Source organism: Meles meles, chromosome 12 (genome assembly GCF_922984935.1).
Source record: "Meles meles chromosome 12, mMelMel3.1 paternal haplotype, whole genome shotgun sequence".
Classification (NCBI taxonomy): Eukaryota; Metazoa; Chordata; class Mammalia; order Carnivora; family Mustelidae; genus Meles; species Meles meles.
Window position 1 is genome coordinate 13,547,877 of NC_060077.1, and position 25,069 is coordinate 13,572,945.

Here is a 25,069-nt window from a genome sequence, read left to right on the forward strand (position 1 = left end):
AGCCTCCGCCGCCAGCCGCCTCCCGGGCAGCAGCAGCAGCAGCAGCAGCAGCGGCGGCAGCAGCTCCGGGCCCGGCAGCCGCGGCGGCGGCGCCCCCCCCTCCCGGCCCCCCGTCCGGCCGCCCCGGCCTCAGCTCCCGCGGGGGACACCATGTACTGGCTGGCGGCGCAGGGAGGCCGGCGCCCGGCGGGGATGTAAGCGCGGCTCGGGGAGAGAGAGGCCGCGGTCGGCAGCCGGGCGGCCCCGAGCCCCCGGCCCCGGCCCCGGCTCCGGCCGAGCGGGCGGGCGGGCGGGCGGGCGGCGCCAGGCCTGCCGCGAGCCCGGCGCGCGAGCCGGGCCGAGCGAGCGAGCGAGCGAGCGCCACGCCGGGCGGCCAGGCGGCCGGACGGACACCATGGGCCGGAGCCCGCGTCCTCCCGGCGCCCCGGGCCCCGCCAGCACGCACCGGGGGCCCCCGGGAGCCCCTCGCTGCCGCCCCGAGACGGTGGCCGAGCGGGCGGGCGCCTAATTCTCCCGGAAGGGTTATTCTCTCGCTCTATTCTTATTTTGGGGGGAGCCAGCGAGACAGCTCCTTTTGGGGCGCGCTGGTAAGGTGGGAGGGGGTGGGGGCTGGACGATTTGATTCTCTCGCGTGTGTGTAGAAGCGGCCGCCGCCGCCGCCGCGGCGGAGACGACAACAACTTGCTCGTTTTCAGGTTGGGTTAACGGCATGGAGAACAGTCACCCCCCCCACCACCACCACCAGCAGCCCCCGCCGCAGCCCGGCCCTTCGGGCGAGAGGAGGAACCACCATTGGAGAAGTTACAAGTTGATGATTGACCCGGCTCTGAAAAAGGGGCATCATAAACTGTACCGCTACGATGGGCAGCATTTCAGCCTGGCGGTGAGTAGCCGGCGCGCCTCCCCGCCGCCCCCACCCACCCCCAGCCGAGCCCGGGGCGAGGGGGGAAAGGGTCCGAGCGGCCCAGGGTACCCCCCTTCCGACCACCGGGCCAACTGTCAGCCGGGTCCCCAGTCCTGGAGTTTGACAAGTGCCTGGAGAAGGGGGGGGGGGTCTGCCCCTGCCCTTGGGGAGTGGGACCAGCCTTCCCATTCCGCCCCCCCCCCCCCACCGATTCCTCCCCACAGATGTCCAGCAACCGCCCGGTGGAAATTGTCGAAGATCCCCGGGTCGTTGGGATCTGGACCAAAAACAAGGAGCTGGAGCTGTCGGTGCCCAAATTCAAGGTAGGACCCCTCCCCCCCAACCCCACGGTCCCTTCCCTCCCCCCTCCCTGCTCCCCGAGTTCGAAAATAACGCCAGTCCTGACCCAGCCCAGCCAGATTCTGAGTTCCCGCCGTCCACGGCTGGGGAAGTTTTGGCGGGGAGGGGGAGATGGCAGCGAGAGGGGTGTCCCCTCCGGACTGCTGTAAACAGAGTAACACTCAGTGAAACTGTAATCAAGGATCTGATACAGTATCCTGCCGGCCCACCTGGGGGCTCCGGGTCCTCACCTGGCTCCTGCCAGCCGGGCTGCTCTGCCCCGGGACCCGCCCCCCTTCTCAGCCTTACGGCTTAAGGGGGACAACTTCCTAGACCAAGGGTTCGCCCCTGACCCCGCAGCAGGGAGAGGAGGCCGGAATGGGGGGTGGGGAAAGAGAAACTGTTTCTTTTTCCCCTTTCCTTTCGAACCCAAAGGACTTCCACGTTCCAAACGATTTAATCCTCCGCTTCCCGGGCCCGCCCGCGTGCATTTTTTTTTCCCAAAAAAACCCCCAAAACATACACATATATGTATATGTATTTTTTAAAAATTCTTCATTGTTTTAAACGGGCATGCAAGTGGGGAATGTTGTGTTTCCTTTTGGTTTCAATGTTCTCCAAACTCCCTTCCCCCTCGTCCCTGCCAGATCGATGAGTTCTACGTGGGCCCGGTGCCTCCAAAGCAGGTGACATTTGCCAAGCTGAATGATAACATCCGAGAAAACTTCCTGAGGGACATGTGTAAGAAGTATGGGGAGGTGGAGGAGGTGGAGATTTTGTACAACCCCAAGACCAAGAAGCACTTGGGCATTGCCAAGGTGGTCTTTGCCACGGTCAGGGGAGCCAAGGAGGCTGTTCAGCACCTTCACAGCACTTCGGTCATGGGCAATATCATCCACGTGGAGCTGGACACTAAAGGTGAGTGCTTAGGTTCTGCCTCCCCTTCGCAGTAGGCTGTTCTGTCACTAGGACTCCTTTCCCTCCCTGAGCCCCTCTTGTAGTGTTGAGGAACCCCCCCAATCCTATTTTATTTTTTTGCCCCCTCCTGAGGGTAGAGTCACGTGGAGCTAAATGTGTTGTCTGTTGCTAGGAGACAAGCTATAATTTACCAAATGTGCTGTCCTTGGCTACTGCATGTACCCCTGGGGGCCACCCAGAGGCTTCCCCACCACTGACACCCCTGTGGGCCCCTCTCAGAGCCCTGGTGGCCTGGGTTTAGGCAGTCCCCAGTGTTGCCATCTGTGTTCCGGGGAGGAGGCGGGGTTTGTTTATTTGTGAGGGGCTTAGGGAGAGCGGCCAGAATGCCTTTAAATACAGAAAGGGTAGGTCTTTCAACTAAAAAGAGAGCCCTCCAAGGATCCAGGGTCCTCCCTACCACCCCCATGCTACCCCTTCCCTCTAAGTGGAAGCCAGTCTGGGCCCAGAGTGTGGTTTCATTGATAATGTTCCGATGGAGCTGCTCTGGGTGCTCAAGGGTTGACACTGTGCCTTCCCTCCTCTCTCTTAAAGAGACAGCAGCGCCTCCCATGCACCAGGATCCAGCTGTGTGCTCCCTCTGAGCTGGCTGCTGGGAGAGTGCAGCTGGAGAAGCCACCCTTCCTCTCTTAGGTTCTTGGGAAGAGAAGCTGGATGCTGCAGAGAGGGGCTTGGAAGACTAGGGCATCCCCCAAAGTTCGCCTGCGGCCTCTTTAGGGAAGTTCCCACCAATATAGAAGAAGGTGCTGGGTGCCCTGAGGAGCAGCCTGCCCTGTGAGTGGGCAGGCCACCTTGGGTCCAGTGCTTCCTGGGGTCTCCTGGGAGATACTGCCTGGGAGGGCTTTGGCCTGCAGTTTCCAGGAGTTCTGTGAGCACAGGGTTTCAGGGCAACCAGGGCACACCAGACCCAAACAGGAAAATCCAAACCCTTCTTTTTTGCTTCTAATAATGAATACATGTTGACTGGGTCTCTAAGCCCTTGCAGGAGGTTGTAGAGGGATGCTGGAGGTGGGTGGACACAGTTATCCCACAAAGTGTTGCCAAGCCTGTACCTGAATCTGAGTTTCTTCAGGGCACAAGCCCAGGTTCGTGGCCAGGACACAGCAACCCTCTCCCTCCCTCTAGTTTCTCAGTCTTTGTCAGAGGCATTCAGACCCTTCCAAATCTACTCATCCCTGGGGGGGCTGCTTTCTGATGTCTCCCTGAGAATTGACTATGGACCCCTCTCCCCTGTCACATGCCCATTTTAAGGAGCAGCCAGCTCTCACCAAAACTCCACTTCTGAAAAGGGGGGGGGGGGAGTGGGAGGCCCTCAGAAACTACCAGCTAACTTTGTATTTCGAGAAAGAGACCAGTAAAGTGTAAAGTGTAGCTCAAGGAATGTGTCTCCTTTGCATATGTAAGCAGCTGCCTCAGAGGGCTCTATAAATATCAATAATCTGGGGCCCCCTGGTCTATAGAGGCCTCTCTCTGCTGTGGGGGGAGGGTTACCAGACAGGCTCTGGGACTGAGTCCCACGCAGAGCTGGAGAGCCTGGGGAGCCTGGTCAGAGGAGGAGGCCTGTGGAGTTCACAGTAATGGGGAGCTGGAGTGTGTTTTACAAACTGCCCCGATAGTTAGCAACAAACTGTTGCCTCTGTGTCCCTGGGTCTTTCCGCTTACTGTAGCCTCTGGCTGTTAAGTGGGAAGACCTGGCCCAAGTGACAGTGACAGGAAAGAGCTTTGTGTTGGGGGTGGCATTTCTGTTGTGGGGGTAGTCCCAGTCCCACAGAGAATTAAGTTCTGAATCTTGTCCAAAAAAAAAAAAAAATCATACAGTTTAGCAGCTTCATTGAACCGATGGGACTTCTCAGGTGCAAAGAGAGGGGGTTACCCAGTCAGGGTCACACAGCTTCCCAGGCTTGGGGTCTCAGGCATAAGGGACCCACAAGGAAGCCAACCTGTGGGGTCTACCCCAACCTGGAGCCTCCCTCAGTCCTCTCTCCCTTGCCTTTCTCACAGGGGAAACCCGCATGCGGTTCTACGAACTGTTGGTCACAGGCCGATACACACCCCAGACCCTCCCAGTGGGCGAGCTGGATGCTGTCTCTCCGCTGGTGAACGAGACCCTGCAGGTGGGTACATCGCCATCAGCACCCCACACACACACACACACACTCGCACTCACACTCATCACCAGCTTCTGGTGTGCCCCCGCCCCCACGTCACCATCTCCGGCGTTGGACTCCAGAGCCTAGGAGGGAAAGGAGCCTAGCCTTGTCGGGGCTGGGGTTCCCGCAGACCCGCAGCTTCCCAGGGCTTACTTTGTGTCGGTGCAGTGTTGTGTCTGACGTCCTGTCACTGCTCTGCCGCTGCCCCCAGAAAGCAGAGCAAGACCCCTTACCCAGCCGCTCCCTTCCACCTGCACGGCCCTCGCACAGGGTCTCAGTCTGGCCTTTCCCCAGCAACAGCGCAGCTGCCCTCAGGAGGAGCATTTCCAGAACGAAGGGTCTTTGCTGGCTTGCTGGGTGTTCAGTAGGCATTTTAACCATGCCATGCTATTTAACTCCTAAAATATTTGGGGACCAGAGGGAACAGGGCCTTTGGCCACCCCTTCCCTCCCCAAACCGTAGTTCTTCCTGCTGGAAGGTTTTTGATTTCTGACAATCTGAGACAGGAAGGAAATCCCAGTTCAAACCAAGATGTCAGGATCTTCTCTTTTCTCTGCTTTAGAGATTATAAAAAATCCTCAGGGTTCCTTGAGGATAACTGGATAGCCTAAGATTAGAGAAAAGTTAGGACCCTCCAGAAACTCCTCTTCAGTCTCCTGCTACCCCCCCCCCCCACCCCGCCCCACCACCTCCTCTTACCGGGCTGCAGTTCTGGAGTGACCAGTTTGGCTCTGAGATCCCCAGAGTGAGAAGGGAGAACAGCCCCCTCCCCGTTGCACGACGCCCCCCACCCATCCCGGATCTCATATACCGCTCTCCCTCTCTTTCCCTCTCCTCAGCTGTCCGATGCTCTGAAGCGCTTCAAGGATGGTAGCCTGTCTGCGGGCTGTGGCTCTGGCTCATCCTCTGTCACCCCCAATAGTGGCGGGACCCCCTTCTCCCAGGACACTGCATACTCCAGCTGCCGCCTGGACACGCCCAACTCCTACGGACAGGGCACGCCGCTCACACCGCGCCTGGGCACCCCCTTCTCACAGGACTCCAGCTACTCGAGCCGCCAACCCACACCCTCCTACCTCTTCAGCCAGGACCCCACAGTGACCTTCAAGGCCCGGCGCCATGAAAGCAAGTTCACAGATGCCTACAACCGCCGCCACGAGCATCATTATGTCCATAACTCTTGTGCCGTCACTGCGGTGGCAGGGGCCCCGGCTGCCTTCAGGGGCTCCGTGGACCTCCCGTTTGGGGCAGTCAGCAGCAGTGCGGGCAACAGTGGCCCTCCGTTCAAGGCCCAATCACAGGACTCGGCCACGTTCGCCCACACTCCACCACCTGCCCAAGCAACCCCCACTCCTGGAGTCACATTCAAGTCGACTTTCTCTCCGTATCAGACCCCTGTGCCCCCTTTCCCCCCACCCCCCGAGGAGCCTGCCACCACAACCACCTTTGGGGCCCGTGACAGTGGGGAATTCCGGAGAGCACCTGTGCCCCCACCCCTGCCACCTGCTGAGCCCCTGACCAAGGAGAAGCCAGGCACCCCGCCTGGCCCACCGCCTCCTGATGCCAACAGCATGGAATTGGGTGGCCGGCCGACCTTCGGCTGGAGTCCTGAGCCCTGTGACAGTCCAGGCACGCCTACGCTGGAGTCATCACCTGCGGGGCTGGAGAAGCCCCATGACAGCTTGGACTCACGCATAGAGATGCTGCTGAAGGAACAGCGTACCAAGCTGCCTTTCCTTCGGGAGCAGGACTCAGACACCGAGCTGCAGATGGAGGGCAGCCCAATCTCCTCCTCTTCCTCCCAGCTTTCCCCATTGGCCCCCTTTGGCACCAACTCCCAGCCAGGCTTTCGAGGCCCCACACCACCCTCCTCACGCCCCTCCAGCACCGGCCTGGAGGATATCAGCCCCACGCCACTGCCTGACTCAGATGAGGATGATGAGCTTGACCTGGGCTTGGGGCCCCGGCCCCCTCCGGAGCCAGGCCCCCCGGACCCTTCTGGTCTTCTGGGTCAGACAGCTGAGGTAGCCTTGGACCTGGCTGGAGACAGGACCCCAACCTCAGAGAAGATGGATGAGGTACCATGTCTGTCCGCCTCTGTCTTGGATTGGTTTTGTCTATCTTGTGTCTCCCTCTTTCCTCCTCTGAAACATTCTCCCCTTAGGACAGTGAGCTAAAACACAGAAGCATCAGGGTTAGGACAGCGAAAAATAACAGGTCAAATACAGAGAATAAAAAGAGAATACAAAAAGCACCAGGGACTGTGACTGAGCAGCTGGTTGGCTCTGAGCAACCCAGCAGCCATAGAGAGAAGGGCAACATGACCTAGTTCTGTTGCTCTCCTGTTAGGTATGGGAAGCTAAGACATTTTTCTAGGGATCCATTCTGACTTGAGCTTCTTGGGTGGGAGTTTACTGAGACCCCAGATAGTATGGACTGTGGTAATGGTTCTGGATCCCCTCTGTTGGGTGGCTTAGGTGTGATCAGGGCTGATCCTGACACTCAGGCTTATTTGGGAAAGAGATTAGCCAGAGCATTCTTAGGCTAGGCCAGGTGGGAGCTCTGGAGCATTGTATCCTAGAACTTAGAGCCCTCTGAAGAGATGGAAAGCCATGGTGGGCAGGGAGGACATTGAAATTTCTCTTAGCCCTCTCTCTCTGTCTCCAGGAGTGAGGGAGTTAAGGGTTAGCCCACAGGGAGGGCCACAGCCAGAAACAGGCAAAATATCATTCTCTACTGCTCCTCACCCATAGAACCTCATCGGGGGTTATCTTATTACCAAATCTCCAGCCTCTGGGTTGGGGTGGGCGCGCTGCTGTGCTACGGTCCCTTGGAGGGAAGGATTAGGTCATCTTCCCTTGGCTCTGCTCCTCCCCATTTCTGATCCAGGCACCTGTCCCGGTACTCCCAGAGACCTGAGTTGGAACCTGTGCGCCCAGAGGCTTTGAGCAGCCAGGGACTTAGACAGAGCTCTGTACCCCTGTGGGCGGCAGGAAGGAGGGTTCCCCCCTTCCCATGCCCTTTGATTAGGCATGTTTGGCTGCCTCAGGGAGGAACAGAGAGGAACTTGGCCTGCCCAGGAGGGGACTGCCCAGGAGGTGGCTGGTGCTCCAGATGCCCTTGAGACGGTTCTAGGGAAGTGGTTTCTGGTGCCAAGGGGTCTGAGCAGGAGGAGTTGACAGGTGTGTAGAGGTGAGGGGCTGATAGCCCTGCCATCTTCTCTTCTCTGTGCTACCTGGGATAAGGGGAAGTTTACCATGCTGACTGGCTAGTCCAGGACTGGGAAGCCCAGGGCAGCCAGAGGGACTGGACTCTCCTATCTTGTCTCTGTAGGAAAGGGGAGACTGAGGCCCAAGAGAGGTGGGGTCGGGATGCCCCAGGACATTAGCCCTGGGAAGCCCACAGTACTGATAACATCCAGGCTGGCCCTCGGGAGCCCCCTGCTGGCAGCTTGGAGAGCGGCACCAGCGTTCCTCCAGACTGAACTGGGAGGCTGTCCCAGCTCATGCAGAAGACGAGAGAGAGAGGAGAGAGAGAGAGAGAGAGAGAGAGCGAGCGAGCGAGAGCAGGGGGCACCACTAAGGGGCATTCCCTTTCTTCACAGAGGCTGGTGGTTAAAAGTTCAGGCTTCAGTCCTTGAGCCTGGAGACCCAGCTCTGTCACTTACTGGTTATGTGACCTTGGTAAGGCACTTTACCTCTCTGAGTCTCAGTTTCATGGTCTGTGAAATGGGACGGTGGAAGTACCTGCCTCCCACTGTCTTCGGCTTAAGCGAGGGGCCCCAAGGAGAGCTCCAGGCACGGTGGCGGGCTGGTGCCGAGCACTTCAACTGTTGGCTAGTTCCCGCTGGTTCTCACCCCCACCCCCGGGCGGGGGAGGGGCGGAGGGAGAGGCAGGGCCTGGAGCGCAGGATCCCGGTCTCCTTGTGATTGGCTGGCCCCAGTGCCCGGTTAACCCTGTGTGTGCTGCGCTTTCGAAGCGGGGCGCTGTCCGGGACTGATCTCCCTCCCCGAGACTCACGCTGAGCCTGTCTGTGTCTCGTCCAGCATGTGCTTGATGAACCCTTCAGAAGGAGAGAGAGAGAGACACGAGTGTGTGTGTGTGCGTGTGTGTCTGTCTAGAGGGGGTCTAGCAAAATCCAGAGCTTCCTACAGGTGCTGAAAGTTTGGTATTCCTCCTCCCTGCGGTGCTCAGCTTTAGGAGAGGGAGCTCTCCTAAAGCTGACCCTGGACCTTAGAGCCTCCACACACCCCGCCTCCTCAGGCTTCAGGTGCACTCTCCCTCCGTCTCTCCAACCTACAAACTCTGTCTCCTCAGCCAAGTTCATCTAGGTCAAGACCTGAGCCACCTTCTCACCTCCTGTCCTGACATTAGAGCCTGACTCTTTCTCCCACCTCTGCTCTGCCGTTTCACTCCACCTCTGCCATGTGCACCAAAGTGTCCCCTTCCATTTTCCAGTCCTGTGTCCCAGTGTAAAGGGGCCCGTGCCCATTTCAGAGCCGGGGTCGCCCTCGGCTCCTCCCCTCTTCACCTGGTACCATGTCCCTAGATTCCATGGGGATCCATTCTGAGCTTGAGTCCCAGCCTTCTTTCCACCTGGCTGTGCCTCCTTGGCCAGTGGCTGTTTTCTCACCTGTCAGGGGGGCTGGAGTCGACCCCCCACCTTACAAGGCTAGAGCGTGGATGAAAAATGAAACACTGTACCCACAGCACTCAGCCCTACACAGGCCCGTGCTCAGCGTGCGGTCTCAGGACCAGATAGGAAGAGTAACTAAGGAAGGGAAAGACACACAGCCTTAAAACTGCCAAACCTTTAGCTCAAGTGTCACCTTGGACAGCTGGCCCTGTCGCAGTGAGGAGGCAGGGGAGCCACTTACTGGTTTGAATCCTGGTGCCATCTCTTATTGGCTCTGTGGCCTTGGGCAAGTTACTTAAGCTCTCTGTGTTCCAGTTTCCTTGGTAAAAAAGGAGATAACAGATCTACCTTGTAGAGTCGTAACTGACTCAGTCCATATATCAAGTCGTTAGGAAGATGATGGAAATGGAAGCACTGTGGCACCTTAGTATTACTTTTTCTGAGTACAGATGGAAATAGAATCTCTCATGCTCACGGAATGTGCTTCTCTCGCCACACCCTGTCTCCCTCCCCAGTGTCCTTCCTCTCCATGGTGGGCTCTGTATTTCACATCTGCATTCTGCTTATCCTTTGCCTCTTCCCGCTAGAAGCTTAGCTCCATGAGAGCAAGAATTTTATCTGTCTTGTTCACCACTGTGTTCCCAGCACCTAGAACAGTGCCTGGCCCACAGCAGGTGCCAAGCAAGTGTTTGTTGAATGAATGAACGAATCCTCATGAACCTTGAGGCAGGTACTGAGATGCTCATTATGCAAACAGGGAAACTGGGGTTTAGCAAGGTTAAGAGACTCACCGAGCCTACATGGTCCAGGAGGGAGGGGACCAGGATCTGAACCACAGGATCCACAGTGCTCCTGAGTCTTGTGGAGGGGGTTCTCTGACTTTCCGGTGTTTGGAAGGGCTCTCTGAGCCAGCTTGGTCTCCCAGGCTTAACCTCAGCACTCTCTCCTGGCTCTCCCTGCAGGGCCAGCAGTCCTCGGGCGAGGACATGGAGATCTCGGATGATGAGATGCCCTCAGCCCCCATCACCAGCGCTGACTGCCCCAAACCCATGGTGGTGACCCCAGGGGCAGCAGCTGTGGCGGCCCCCTCTGTGCTGGCTCCCACCCTGCCACTGCCCCCACCCCCCGGCTTCCCACCACTGCCCCCGCCACCGCCACCGCCTCCACCACAGCCAGGCTTCCCCATGCCCCCCCCTCTGCCGCCGCCCCCACCCCCGCCGCCCCCGGCCCACCCAGCTGTGACGGTGCCCCCACCACCCCTGCCAGCACCCCCACCCGGTGTCCCACCCCCGCCCATCCTGCCGCCGCTGCCGCCCTTCCCTCCCGGGCTCTTTCCGGTGATGCAGGTGGATATGAGCCACGTGCTGGGTGGCCAGTGGGGTGGCATGCCCATGTCCTTCCAGATGCAAACGCAGATGCTGAGCCGGCTGATGACCGGCCAGGGCGCTTGTCCCTACCCACCCTTCATGGCGGCGGCAGCGGCGGCGGCCTCAGCGGGGCTACAGTTTGTCAACCTGCCGCCCTACCGTGGCCCGTTCTCCCTGGGCAACAGCGGGCCGGGCCGTGGGCAGCCCTGGCCTCCCCTCCCGAAGTTTGACCCGTCAGTGCCGCCACCAGGCTACGTGCCACGCCAGGAAGACCCACACAAGGCCACTGTCGATGGCGTCCTGCTGGTGGTACTCAAAGAGCTCAAGGCTATCATGAAGCGTGACCTGAACCGCAAGATGGTGGAGGTGGTGGCTTTCCGGGCCTTTGACGAGTGGTGGGACAAGAAGGAGCGGATGGCCAAGGTAGGCAGCAGCTGTGGGGTGCCCCGGGGCGGCCGGCCAGCCCCTGCTCCTCTCCCAAGCTGTGTTACTGGAAACAGCGCTCCCTCTGACTCCTAATTAGGACAGCGTGCGTGTGACTCCGTGAAGCTGTGTGTCCGTGACACGGGTGTGCACCCGCTCCGTGGGTGGGGATGTCGGGGTTCAGGGAGGCAGAGTGGAGCGCTGCCTGTGACTTGAACCGTGGGCACAAAGCGCAGCCAGTTTTGTGGGAAGGAAGCAGCAGTTACGATGTGGCTGTCACTTTAGGGAAGGCAGGCTGCTGAGAGAGGGCCGCCCGTAACCATGGTGACAGTCTCCTCCTCTCTGGCACCCCCAGGCCTCACTGACCCCAGTGAAGTCAGGTGAGCACAAGGACGAGGACAGGCCAAAGCCCAAGGACCGCATCGCCTCATGTCTGCTGGAGTCGTGGGGCAAGGGCGAGGGCCTGGGCTACGAGGGCCTTGGCCTGGGCATCGGGCTGCGTGGCGCCATCCGCCTGCCGTCCTTCAAGGTCAAGAGAAAGGAGCCGCCAGACACAGCCTCTTCTGGTGACCAGAAGCGCCTGCGACCTTCAACCTCTGTGGATGAGGAAGATGAAGGTATATGCACCCCTCACCTGGTGCTGGGCTGTCCTCCAGCGCTTCCCCAGCCCGGCTCAGACACCCTTCTTTCCCCTCAGAGTCAGAGCGGGAGCGGGAGCGGGACATGGCGGACGCCCCCTGCGAGCTCACTAAGCGGGACCCCAAGGGTGTCGGTGTGCGGCGACGACCAGCCCGACCGCTGGAGCTGGACAGCGGTGGGGAGGAGGACGAGAAGGAGTCCCTGTCGGTGTCCTCATCGTCATCGGCGTCCTCGTCCTCGGGCTCCTCCACAACTTCACCGTCATCCTCAGCCTCCGACAAGGAGGAGCGGGAAAGCACTGAGGAAGAAGAGGGAGAGGAGGAGGAGGAAGAGGACGAGGAGGAGGAGGAGGAGGAGGAAGGCCCCAGGAGCCAGGTCTCCTCTTCCTCGACCTCATCTATGTCAGATAAGGTACGTTTGGGTTGGGGAGGCCTGGGGTGCTGTTCCCGACAAAGGGGCCACTTTGGCTCACCCTTGCTTCCCATCCCTCTCTCCCAGGATGACGATGACGACGACAGTGAGGACCAGGATGAGTCTGAGAATGATGATGAGGACATAGCCCTCTCGGAGGCGAGTGAGAAGGAGGAAGGGGACTCAGACGGAGGTGAGTGGCGTGGGCCGAGGCACCTGGCCTGGCCCAGGGTCCCCTGTAGGACACAGCCTGTGCAGCTCTCAGCTATACTTTTGGGGCAGGATTTCTGGCCTTCAGCATGTAAGCTCAGTGACGTGCACACGCGTGACGTAAGGGACAGTTCCGTGTACATTGACACGTCCAGGATAGGTCAGTCCCTGGAGACAGAAAGGAAACTAGTGGTTGCTTGGGTCTGACGCTGGGAGGCTGGAGGCCTGATACCATGCTAAAGGCGCTGGCTGGCTTCTTGAGCTCATGAGGATGTCTTGGAACTAGAGGTAGTTGTACAACACTGCAGATGTACTGAACACCACTGAATTATTCCCTTAAAATGGTTAGTTTTATGTTCTGTGGATTCACCTCAGTTTCTTACGATGGTGACTAGTTACCACATGTGAGCACGCGCGCGCACACGCACATGTCCCCCGGCCACCCAAGGGCCCCATGCAGCCCTGGGGGCCACGCATGCGGGAGCTGCGGGGAAGCGTCCCTGGAGCACAGCAGATGCTGAAAGGGCTCCCGCCTGTGTCCCCTGCCCCAGAGGAGACCGTGAGCATCGCCACCTCCAAGGCTGGAGCTGGGTCCTCCAGTGAAAGTTCTGAGTCTTCTGAGTTCGAATCAAGCTCCGAGTCCTCGTCATCGTCGTCGGAGGATGAAGAAGAGCTGGTGGCAAGGGAGGAAGAGGATGAGGAGGAGGAGGAGGAGGAGGAGGGGGAGGAGGAAGAGGCAGCAGTGGATGAAAGTATGGCTCCAGCGGCTCCCGACGAGGACTTTGAGGAGGACGTAGCCACGGGGGCCCCTGTGACGGAGTCCTCAGTCATGGAGGAGGAGGTGGACGTCGAGGCTGAGGAGGAAGTCCCCAGGGAGCGGACCCCCGTGCCAGAAGAGACCCCCTTGCCTGTGTGCGTCGAGGCGCTGGCTAGCTGCAAGGAGCACCCCCAGGAGCCAGGCCTGAAGCAGGAAGCCACCAGGCTGCTGTCTCCAGAGCCCCCTGCCGGAGGAGAGGCAGAGGCCCGGCCCCTGCCGTCCCCGGAGTGCACCCCAGGTAACACCTGCACCCCCGGTGGGGTGGTGGGAAGGGAGGCGGGATGGCCTCACCCACAGAATGAGCCCTGGCTCCTTTGGGTAAATCGCTGAAACTTCCCGAGCTCCAGTTTCCTCGTCTGTAACATGGGGTCAACGGATTGTGTCTCTCCCATGAGGTCAGATGGAACGACAGAGGGAGGGGACATAGTGTGCCAGCGTGGAGCCTGGCACCCAGCCAGAACTCCAAGTAGTCCTCAGTGCGAGTAATTCCCCATGGTTTGGGCCTTGGCCCGTGAGGCCTATGGGATGCTCCCAGGAAGGTAGGGAGGAAGGGGATGGGGGGCAGACGTGCATGGTCATTTCAGTGACAGGCAGGTGGGGGAGGCCGTGGACACTGCCCCCTCCACCATCTTTATGGAGCTGCACAGAACGTACTCAGTGCTCTAACGTACTGCCCGGTGGACCTTTCTGAAGTGATAGAAATGTCCCCTCTCTGCCCTGTCCGGTACTGTAGCCATTAGATGCAGTGTTGCTAAGAGCACTTGAAATGTGGCAAGTGGAACTGAATTTGTAATTTTATTTAAGCTTAATTAGTTTAAACTTACATAGTCATGTGTGATTAGTTTGTACCTCTAATAAGTCCTTTAGGAAAAAAAAACCTGTTGTATTTTCTGTAATTTTGTATAATTTGCCTACAGAACCACAGGTCTTTGAATATTGTTGTAGGTACTTATTTAGCCTATTTTGTGTCCCTAGTACTATTTTAGGCACTGACAATACAACATTGGGCCAAACAGACAAAAATACCTGCCCTCATGGAGCTTACATTCTAGGGCAGGGTGATAAATGACAGCAGATAAGCTAGAAAAATGTATTCTATGACAGTGGAGATAAATGCTAGGAGAAAGGCTCTGATAAGTCCTGCAGAAAAGGGACTTGTTGAATTTAACTCAACAGCAGAGCTCATTTTCTTGGTCCACAAGACATTTCCTTTTCACAAGGACACCATTCTAAGGACCTAATGTCAAAGGCTAGCAACCGTGTCTTCTTATGTCTTTCATTTATTCCACCATCATTTATCAGGTACGTACTATGTGCCTGACAGTGGGCTGAGCATTGAGAAGTCTTGAGTAGTTTAGCTATACGGGGACAGTCCCCATACTCACAGAACTCCAGGGGTCTCAGAGGGCTATGAGGTCAGGTATTAAGCACACAGTGTGGCAGCATAAATAGGGCACCAAGAGATGTTTGAATCGAATGGTAATGGCCTGGTTTTTGCCTACCTCTTTGCAGAGGAGAACCTGGAAGTGGAGCCCCCTGTGCTGCTCTCCTTACCCCTGCAGCCGCCGTTACCACCCCCACGACCACCCCGGCCGCCTAGCCCACCACCAGAGCCTGAGACCCCAGAAACCCCCTCGCACCCACCCGTCCCTCTGGAGCCCTCTGCAGAGGAGCAGCCCCCGCGTACTCCGGGCCTCTGTGGCAGCCTGGCCAAGTCACAGAGTACAGAGACAGTGCCGGCCACACCGAGCGGGGAGCCCCCACTTTCAGGGGGCAGCAGCGGCCTGTCGCTGAGCTCCCCGCAGGTGCCTGGCAGCCCCTTCTCCTACCCTTCCCAGTCCCCGAGCTTGAGCAGTGGGGGCCTCCCCAGGACACCTGGTCGGGACTTCAGCTTCACACCCACCTTCCCTGAGCCTGGCGGGCCTCTGCTCCTGCCTGTCTGTCCCCTCCCAGCCGGCCGGCGCGATGAGCGGTCTGGCCCCCTGGCCTCCCCGGTGCTCCTGGAGACGGGCCTGCCTCTCCCCCTGCCTTTGCCCTTGCCCCTGCCCCTGGCATTGCCTGTCCCCGTCCTGCGGGCCCAGACACGGGCCCCTGCCCAGCTGCCACCTCTGTTGCCCGCGCCACTGGCCCCCTGCCCACCCCCGATCAAGAGGAAGCCGGGCAGGCCCCGGCGATCCCCACCGGCTGTGCTCTCCTTGGATGGGCCCTTGGTCCGGGCTCCAGGGGGCGCCACCCTCGGCAGGGACCTCCTGCTCCTGCCAGGCCAGCCACAGACCCCTGTCTTTCCTAGCACCCATGACCCCCGGGCCGTGACCCTGGACTTCCGGAACGCGGGGATCCCAGCCCCCCCACCACCCCTGCCCCCCCAGCCTCCTCCGCCCCCACCACCACCCCCTGTTGAGTCCAAGCTGCCCTTTAAGGAGCTAGAGAACCAATGGCCCTCGGAGGCCATTCCTCCAGGCTCTCGTGGGCGCGATGAAGTCACCGAGGAGTTTATGGACCTGGCCAAGGTTCGGGGGCCCTGGCGCCGGCCGCCTAAGAAGCGCCACGAGGACCTGGTGGCCCCAGTCTCGCCTGAGCTCTCGCCACCACAACCCCTCTTCCGGCCCCGGTCGGAGTTTGAGGAGATGACCATCCTGTATGACATCTGGAATGGTGGCATCGATGAGGAGGACATCCGCTTCCTGTGTGTCACCTATGAGCGGCTGCTGCAGCAGGACAACGGCATGGACTGGCTCAATGACACCCTCTGGGTCTACCATCCCTATATCCTAGCCTACGGGGCGTGGTCCTCGCCCACCTCCCTGGGCCCTCTCTCCCAGGACACCCACACAGGCACCAGCACAAATGCCCATCACCTACTAGCCGTGCCTGGGCCGGCATGATGCGGGCTCTGTACAGAGTCATCACTGGCACTCTGAAACACACCTTCTGTGCCAGGCCCATCTCACCCTGTGCAGGTCTCAGGGCCCAAGGTAGCAATGTGAATGTACAATATCACAGTTGCGGAGACTGAGGGCCCACTCCTAGCTGCCCTCGTCACCTCATTTAACCTTCCCAACAGCCCAGGAAGGTGTGGGCTATTATTCCCATCTTATCTGTATAGACACTGAAGCTCAGAGAGGTTGACTGACCTGCCCCAAGCCCTACAGCTATGAAGTAGCAGAGCTGAGAGTTGAACCCAGGCAACTCTGCTTCCAGACTCTGGGCTCTGGACCGTTGGTTAAGCACTATCAAGTTGGGAGTGGTCATTGTCCCCACTGTATCAAACTAATTTACTGAGTACCTCCACTTCAGGAAGTCTGCTAAGCTCCTAAGCATATGTACTCATTCAGAGAGGCATTGTTAAGATCCACACCCAGGGCCGTGCACCTGGTACCCATACCCGACAGAGGTCAGACCATCAGCGGGGTTAGCCTGCGGGCAGCTTCATGGCAGTGGCTTAGCTGTGGGTTAGCTGTGGGGTTGGGGGGGTGGAGCCTCCTGGAGATCAGCCCGAGGGTAGGCAGGCTGGGCTGTGGGACTGGCCTCTGGAAGGACTGGGAGGGGCTCTTCAAAAATGTCCCTGTGGCCCTTAACCCACACCCACCCACCAGCCTCTCCTCAGCTAAGAAAAAGAAACGGGATGATGGCATCCGTGAGCACGTGACGGGCTGTGCCCGCAGCGAGGGCTTCTATACCATCGACAAGAAGGACAAGCTCAGATACCTCAACAGCAGCCGCGCCAGCACCGATGAGCCCCCGACAGACACCCAGGTAGTGCCATCAGGCGCCTGGCCACACTGGAGGCTCCTGGGCTGTGGTGGGTGGGACTCCAGGACGGGGTGCCAGGCAGCATGGGGGCTTGTGGAGTCAGAGGGGCTGGCACAGAGGGTGTTACTCACCTGGGCGGTCGGATTGGAAAAGCGCAGTGAGGGTGGGAAGTGGGAGCCTCTGAGATTTTCATCAGGGATGTGAGCCGAGTGGAGTTGCATTTCCAGAAGGTTCATTCTTTCCTTTTTAAATTCAGCAAATGTCTATTGAGTGCCTGCTGTGTCCCAGGCACTGTTCTGGGTTCATTCACTGGGTTCAGTGAATGAAATAAAATCATGTTCCTTGCAGAACTTACTTTTAGAAGGGAGGTAGGAAATATGTGAACAAATAAGCAGAATTTCGAGTGGGGTAAACAGGAGAGGAGGTTAGGTGCGGTCAGTCAGAGAAGGAGACAGTCGAGCCAGGTCTGAATAGAGTAAAGAAATGAGCCATCTGGATAACTGGGAAACACCACAGAGAAGTAGAAGAAGGCTTCAGTAAAAAGTTAAAACAGGAAGGGTACCTGGCTGGCTCAGTCAGCAGTTTTATCTTGGGGTGGTGAGTTTGAGCCTTGTGTTGGGTGTGGAGCCTCAAAAAAAAAAAGTTAAAACAGCAGAGGGACTCACTTAAGTCTGGAAGTCAGCACAGCGTGAAACAGCATGTGCAAAGGCCCTGAGGTAGAGAGGATCTCAGGTGGTGTGAGAAAGGGAAGGAAAGATGAGTTGAGGAAAGATGAGCAGGTTATCAAGGCCCTTGGAGGTGGCAGTGACAAGGTTATGTATTCTGTGTGTGACAGTGAGCTGCATAGGGGTTTCCAGACAGAGGGTGAGGGTGATGTGGCTCAGCCCATGATTTTGATAACTCCCACTGGCTGCTGTGGAGAGTTGATTGCAGGGGTCTTGAGGGGAGACTGTGGCACAGTTGTGGCAGTTCCCAGTCCAGACGTGGGCAGGTTCAACGGCGTTGGCCGTGAGAAGAAAGGGGGTGTGTTTGAAAGAATACTAGGAAGCTGAAAGGACAGACTGGCCACAGGGGACAAAGACCCAGCTGGGACGTCAGTGGGTCTGGCTTAGGGAACTAGGAAGCGGGGTGCCAAGCACTGAGGTGGGAAGCTTGAATTTTCGGGTTTGTGGAACATCCAGGTAATGAGGTCTGTTAGGCAGTTGGATTTTTGGGCACAGAAGAGAGCCTGAGAGGGGGACAGCTGTCTGGTCATCAGGATGGAAATGCTGAGGGAAGGTCACAGCAAGGGTGAGCTTACCCAGGGAGAGGGCGTTTGTGGGGAGGAGGGCAGAGGATAAGGGCGACCAAGGGAAAGGGAGGGAGGCAAGGATGTTGAGGAAGAGGCTGTGATCTCAAATGCTTGGAAAAGTCAAAGGCCCCGCGGTGAAAGCAACAGGGGTCGGGATGGATAGACACCCACCATCCTCCCTCCTGAAAGTAGAGGTAACTTCTGGCTGAGATGGGAAAGTTGTATTATTTGCTTTGCCTGGAGAACGTTGAGCACGTTCAGATTCCAGCAAGAAGGACCAGCGAAGAGGAGAGGTGACAAGTAGGAATGGGACAGACGCAGACAGGCCCAGAGCAAGGGCTGGGAAGTTGGGAAGACAGGGACCCAGAGCTTAGGATGGAGTCACTAAGAATGTGATAGGGACACGGGTACCAGTAGCACCATGAGTGGGCCAGCTCCCCCGCCCCCACGCCACCACATGGCAGCCACGCCCCTGACCCGTGGCCCCTGTCCTCCGCAGGGCATGAGCATCCCGGCGCAGCCTCATGCCTCCACTCGGGCGGGCTCGGAGCGGCGATCCGAGCAGCGTCGTCTGCTGTCCTCCTTCACTGGCAGCTGTGACAGTGACCTGCTCAAGTTCAACCAGCTCAAGGTGAGGCCGGCCCCACCTAGGGTAGCCGGGGGGGCCGCGGGACTCTTGAGACCAGAGCTTTCACCTCTCAGCTCCTTCTCTCCCCCAGTTCCGGAAGAAGAAGCTCAAGTTCTGCAAGAGCCACATTCACGACTGGGGCCTGTTTGCCATGGAGCCCATCGCAGCCGACGAGATGGTGATTGAGTACGTGGGCCAGAACATCCGCCAGGTAGGCACTGCCTGGAGGGGAGGGCGTCGGGGTGGGGGCGGGGCGGGGCGGCCCAGCTCAGACTGAGGCCTTTTCCCGGCCAGGTGATCGCGGACATGCGGGAAAAGCGTTACGAAGACGAGGGCATTGGCAGCAGCTACATGTTCCGGGTGGACCACGACACCATCATCGACGCCACCAAGTGCGGCAACTTTGCACGCTTCATCAACCACAGCTGCAACGTGAGTGCCCGGCGCGCGCCGTGGCTGCCCCAGGAAGCCTCTGGCACAGTATGGGCGTGGCCTCCTCCCCAAGTTCCGGTCACGGGGTGATGGGGGCGGGGCGGGAGTGAGGTCTTGTCTGCGGAGTCTGTCTACCCTGAGGTTCAGTTTTCTCTTCTGAAAAACGGGCATAACGAGAGCCAGCGTGCTGAAGAAGCGGTCCGCTCGGCTTACAGGACGGCGTTTCTCCTCTACCCTGGGCTCCGCGCTCAGAGAACTTTCGTTCTGGGGCGGGGGCAGAAATGCTCTGCGTCCGCGCTGTTGGCCAAGGGGGCACGAGCTGCGGGTGGGTTGGACGCGGGACCAGTGCTGCTGAGGAGCTGAGCTCGTCGTTTACTTTGGTTTAACTTAAGCTTAAATAGTCACACGTGGCTAGTGGTGGTGGCGGACGGCACTGGACCCGGGGGCGCAACGGCTGCTGGTAACAGGGGTGGTTCTTGTGCTGAAGACAAGCACGGGGAGCTCCAGACGGGGCAAAGATAAAGTTCCAGAGCAAAGATACCAAACTCTGAAGTCACGACTTCGCTACTCAGCAAGTGACCGTAGGCTGGTGATGTCATGTCTCAGTGCCTCAGTTTCCTGATCAGGATGGAAATAGCCCCTCCCTGTAGCTTGTTGGGAGAGCTCAGTGCTCCTGAGTGCAGGCCCTCTGTGTGTGCTGACCCGGGCGGTTCTCCCAGCCGTCACTGGATCGTCACCTGGGCCAATAGGGATTTTTGCTTGCCTCTCCTTTGGGGTCTAAGGGTTGACCCAGGTGGCAGTGAGTGGGGCAGGCATTCTGCTCAGGGAGGCCCAGGAGGGGAGAACACCTTGAGAGACAGGGAGGCTGGCAGCTCGGGTGCAGTAGGGGGCGAGAGGGTGGGTAAGAGAGGACGTTGGCAGGATTGGGGTGGCCAGATCAATGAGCCTTGCTGGCAGAGCTGAGAAGCTTCTCTCTAAGCCAGGCAGGCTACTGGAAGGTTTCGAGCCATGGGATGACAGGATCTGCTGTTCCCTGGGAAAGGTTTCCCTGGCTGCAGGGTTAGGAGTAGATTTTTCAGAAGTTGGAGAGGCAGTGGGAAATGCAGAAGTCCAGCTGAGTGAAGAGAGGAGCCTGGCTGGGGCTATGGCAGTGGAGGTAGAGAGCTGTAGACAAAATCAGTAGGTCCTTTGGAGGAAGAACCCACAGGATGCGGCAGATCCAGCATGTGTGGAGGAAGATGCAGGAGGTGGGTGTCCAGGGGCCTGAGGGCCTAGTGTGGCTGCTACTGTGAGTTTTAGGTTTGAGTTTACGGAGTCAAAAAAGGTCTCCTGGAGCTGCCAAAGGCAGATACCTAAAGCAGGTACTTGGATTTCTGGGTCTGGGGCAGGGTCGAGCAAACCTTTTCTTTAAAGGGCCGGATAGTGGGCGCCTGGGTGGCTCAGTGGGTTAAGCCGCTGCCTTCAGCTCAGGTCATGATCTCAGGGTCCTGGGATCGAGTCCCGCATCGGGCTCTCTGCTCAGCGGCGAGCCTGCTTCCCTCTCTCTCTCTCTGCCTGCCTCTCTGTCTACTTGTGATCTCCCTCTGTCAAATAAATAAATAAAATCTTTTTAAAAAAATAATAAAATAAAGGGCCGGATAGTAAATATTTTTGGCTTTGTGGCCCAGAGGATCTCTTAGCAACTACTTTAACTGTCATTGTAACAAAAGCAGCTACAGACAGTACGTAAATGAATGGGGGTGGCTGTATGCCAGTGAAACTCTGTTTGCTCAAACAGGCTGTGCGGGGCTGGTGTTTGCTGACCCCACCTCTGGAGCCCAGAAATGAGGCCTGGGCTAGGAACAGAGTTTTAGGAGTCACCTGTGTATAAATGGAAATTGATGCCCTGAGGAACATTTATTATTCTTACTACCATTATCATCATTCCTGTTTAGTATCAGAGGCAGGGGCTCCCCCGTCACCCAGATAGGGCAGCCGAGGTTCAAGCAGGTGGCCCGTGGGCATGGAGGTCATGTGGCACCTTTGTCAGGCCTTACAGGGAGCTCTGCCGGGTTTCGGGGGGCCTCATGGCAGAGGGCCTGGTTGGGGTACCGGGTGAGCCATCAGCTCACCGTCCCCTCCTGCCTTGCCCACAGCCCAACTGCTACGCCAAGGTGATCACGGTGGAGTCACAGAAGAAGATTGTCATCTACTCGAAGCAGCACATCAACGTCAACGAGGAGATCACCTACGACTACAAGTTCCCCATCGAGGACGTCAAGATCCCCTGCCTGTGCGGCTCCGAGAACTGCCGGGGGACCCTCAACTAGGCCCCGCGGATGGCTGCCCATGCCGCCCTAGGGCTCCCAAGCGTGGACCCCAGGGCCCCGGGGCCCAGCCCCACCTCCCACCCCCATTTCAGGTGCTCTCCCCTACCCAGCGGCCATGTCAGGGCCTGGCACCCCCAACACTACCCCCAGGACCCAGCGCAGCTCCAGCCCCTCAGCGGGAAAGGGCTTCTCTGTCTCGGCCCACGTCTCTTTGGTTTTTTAAAATGCTCCCTTCAGGATTTTTGTTCAACTCCAGCGTAAACTTCTCTCTGTCTGTGTCTCTCACTCTGTCTCTCTGTCTCTGTCCTTCTCTTTTTCCGTCTTCCCCACCAGCCTCTCCCCATGAATGCTGCTATGTTGTTTTGTCTTCTCTTTACTCTCTTCCTTGTCATAAGAAAAGACGTTTTAACCGTTGAAATGTGAAACCAGAATCAGAGAGCGGGGACCCCCCGCGGGGGCTGCAGAGGCCTTGGTGTGATGGTGTGTCGGCCCACGTTCCAGAACCCCTGGGCCAGGGCGCTGGGCCAGGTGCTGCAGAGAGGAGGGGGGTCGGGCCACATGGCTCTGACCTCACAACACTACGCAAGGCCCCCTCTCTGCTGGTGATGACTCAGTGAGGAGAAGACCCCCGCCTTCTGTTCCTTCCCCAGCAGCCTGGGGGCGCCATTTCCCCTAGCAGACCCTGGTGGAGCCAAGCTGGTCCCAGGCAGGGATTTCCCCTCTGGGCTATCCTGCCACCCCACACCCTGCCACCCCCAAAATCTTGGGTTCAATGTTTACTTTCTCATTCGAATGCCAGCAATGAGGGAGCCTCCCGGAGGCCCCAGTGTGGGGGCGTGGGGGCACTGGGAAGGGTCCTGTCTACTCTCTCCTGCCCTTACCTTCACCTGGGCAGGAGGGCCTCCCAGGGCAGGCGGGTCCACCAGTCCCGCCACTACGGGTCTCTGACCATATGCACGTGGCATTTTTTTTCATTTATAAGCTTCACCCACTTGCCCCTATCCCACACCCCAACTCACCCAGCCAGCAGCCCCCTCATCCCAAGAAGGCAAGAGCATATTTATTTTTGGAGTGAGAAGATTATTCTCCCAGAGAGAGGAAAATCTTGGAGAAGATTTTAAAACTCATCTAAGTCTGACAGGTTTTTTTCCCCCCTTAACCTTTTTTACCCCCTTCCCATCATCGTCTTCAGGGTTTATTTCCATGGATTCTTTTTTTTTTTTTTTTTCCTGTGCGTGTATAAAATCAAAACGAAGGGAAGAAATAGATTTTTGAAGTTCAGAACCAACTTCTGTATATAGGCTGCCATAAAGGACTTTTTCTCGGGAACATTGTTTCTTGTAGAAACATGTGGAAGACTTTTTTGCTCATTTCTTTGTATTTCCAAAAATCTCACTCACACACACACACACACACACACACTCACACACACACAAACACACAAGGCAAGTCCCTCGCATCCCAGAAAGCAGAGCAGGCATGTAAATAATTTCTGGAAAGTGACTGTTGTGACCAGGAGTCATCTTCACCCAGATGGGAGAGCTCCCAGTGGGGCCGCCCCCCCCCCCCAACCCTGCGGACGCAGGCCCGGAGCCTCTGGTATCTTCAGCTTGTGTCAAGCTTGTTATCATGTAAATTCTGTACAAAGAATTGTTATTTTTCTCTTTTTTTTTTGTCGTTGGTGGTTTTGTTGTGTTTTTTTTTTCTTTTTTTAATTTCTTTACCCCATGCCCTCCCTGTTTGAGATTGTGCCCACCAGTTTCAAGGTTTCAAGGTCGATGAAATCGGTGGCATTAAGACACAGAGGAGGGACCTGGGCACAGCGGCGACCTTCTCTTCCGTTTGTGGTTTTCTGCCTAATTGTGCAACTGAGGAAATATTTATTTTTCACATGAGGAAATGTGTAGTCTGTAGAGATGGTTGATTTAAGTTACTCGTGCAGCCCCCAAGGGGCTGCCTTCGTGCTCACCCCTCTCCCCCAAGAAGTAGTGGAGGGGGATGTGAGGAAACCAGGGTTGGGGGCCAGCCTCACGCCCGCCCTGGCCTCACCATGCCCAACTGGCGAGGGGCTGCACCCTCCCTGTCCCTGGGAACCCCCTCCGTACCCCCAAAATGGTTTGCCATATTCAGAAACATGGCTCGTTTTTCTTTCAATGCCTTCGTTCTCATTGAACAAATCTTTGCTTTTGAAAAGTTGGGGGTTTCTGCTTTTGTTTCTTAAATTTTTCTTGTCCCTCCCTCCCTGCCTCTCTCCTCCTACAAAGAAGAGAACCCATAAGTTTTAGGGATGTTTGTGCATATAGACTCTGTCATCCGTATGTAACTTGTTTTGAAGAGAAGTGTTTCCGTTGTGGGTGTGTCTTGCTGTAAATATTTGTTCATATTTTTGTGAATTCAATACTATGTACCATTGTATTATAGTAACTTTTATAAAGCAAACCATAAATATACTGACTTTTCTTACAGATACGCCGTCTCTCTTGCTCTCCTCTCTCCTTCTCCTCCTCCTCCTCTTTCTGATGGGGCACACCCTGCTCACAGGGAGGGTGGCCTGCGAGGCTCAGCCAGTCGGAGCTAGGTGTGGTGTGGTCCACTCAGACCAGTGGTTCTTAAACTCTGAGCCTGTTAGGTGGATTCTGACCCTTTCAAGGTTTTTTTGCTTTTAAGTTTTGCTTCTACAACTTTTCTTAAAATCTTAGGTATCTAACACTGCTAAAGGTTTGTAATTAGGAAACAAGCCCAAATATCCAATTGGAAAGGTAGTATCTCAAAGATGGTCACTACTCCTTTTGAGACAGCCCTCTGGTTTGCCTTTGAGGGGGAAGGGACTGATAAAATAGTCACAAGCCGAGAAGCATTAAGTGAATCTAGTGTTTGTGGTGTTTGAGGCTCTGGCCTCTGTGCCCCGCGGGTCTCGTCTCTTCCTGATCCTGTGGCGGGGTAGCCACGAGGTCCCTGGGGACTCTGTTAGATGTTGTCCACTTACCCCTAAGAAGGACAGATGCCAAACCCCAGCCATAAGCAGCTTGACTGAAAAAAAAAGAAAAAAAAGCCTGACCTCCCTTCTCACTAGGAACATGTGAATTCTACCACAAAATAGCCAATGTTGGCTAGTATGGGGCGGGGGGCACTTGGACATCGTTAGTGTACGCTCAAATGGCCACAACCTCCAGGAGGAAAAAGTAGATATTAACAATTGGTTTTAAAATGCACAAAAACTTTCAGCACAGGTGTTCTGCTGCCTGGAGTTGAGCCTGACACTCACAAGCAGGCAACAGTATGTACATGGATGTTCTTTGCAGCCTCACTTGTGAAGGCAGGGGAGATGCCCTTGTTGGTGGGCTGCTTTCCAGAATCGTACCTCCAGACAGGGGAACACCACTGAAGGTGGATTTGTGGGAACAGAAAAAGCTGAGGGTGGGACTGACCAGGAAAGAGAGGAGCTGCTGGCCATTCTGTCCATTCAGCCAAGGTGACTGCGCACCTATGAGGTGTCAGACGGTTCTCTAGGCACTGTGGACACAGGATTGGAGAAAACACCCCCCCCCCCCGGCTTTATGTGACTGTGTTCTTGTGAGCCAGGCAAACATGAAGAACACATGCTATCGTGAGAAAAACAGCTACGAGAAAGGCATATCCATTGAGAGGGGGTGAGATTTTAAATACAGTGGTCAGGGAACTCTGCTTAGCACACATGTGAACAAAACTCAAAGGAGATCAGGGAGGCAGCGCTGTGGACACACGAAGGAGGGTAGTGAAGGCAGAAGGAATCGTGAGTGCAAAGG

General features: G+C 57.1%; 1 protein-coding gene across 2 annotated transcripts; it reads left to right on the forward strand.

Moving 5' to 3' along the window:
- SETD1B (SET domain containing 1B, histone lysine methyltransferase) lies at positions 1-23,751 on the forward strand. Of its 2 annotated transcripts, none has more exons than XM_046026077.1 (17): positions 1-194; positions 696-883; positions 1,129-1,227; positions 1,891-2,161; positions 4,220-4,332; positions 5,208-6,446; positions 9,967-10,794; positions 11,150-11,411; positions 11,492-11,844; positions 11,932-12,037; positions 12,606-13,109; positions 14,384-15,637; positions 16,461-16,627; positions 18,415-18,546; positions 18,635-18,754; positions 18,838-18,975; positions 21,111-23,751. In XM_046026077.1, exons 2-17 carry the CDS (start codon positions 710-712, stop codon positions 21,282-21,284), a joined length of 5,934 nt encoding a protein of 1,977 aa, XP_045882033.1. In that variant the 5' UTR covers positions 1-194; positions 696-709; the 3' UTR covers positions 21,285-23,751. The 2 variants fall into 2 exon arrangements, with proteins under 2 accessions (XP_045882033.1, XP_045882034.1); XM_046026078.1 differs by lacking the exon at positions 1-194 and adding an exon at positions 422-587.
- The last annotated feature ends 1,318 nt before the right edge of the window (positions 23,752-25,069 follow it).

Excerpts from the sequence above, each read along its gene's own strand:
- SETD1B (XM_046026077.1), top strand. The coding sequence starts at position 710 with ATGGAGAACAGTCACCCCCCCCACCACCACCACCAGCAGCCCCCGCCG. Across the intron at positions 1,228-1,890 it reads TGTCGGTGCCCAAATTCAAG|ATCGATGAGTTCTACGTGGG; the intron begins GTAGGACCCCTC and ends CGTCCCTGCCAG. Across the intron at positions 11,412-11,491 it reads TGTGGATGAGGAAGATGAAG|AGTCAGAGCGGGAGCGGGAG; the intron begins GTATATGCACCC and ends CTTTCCCCTCAG.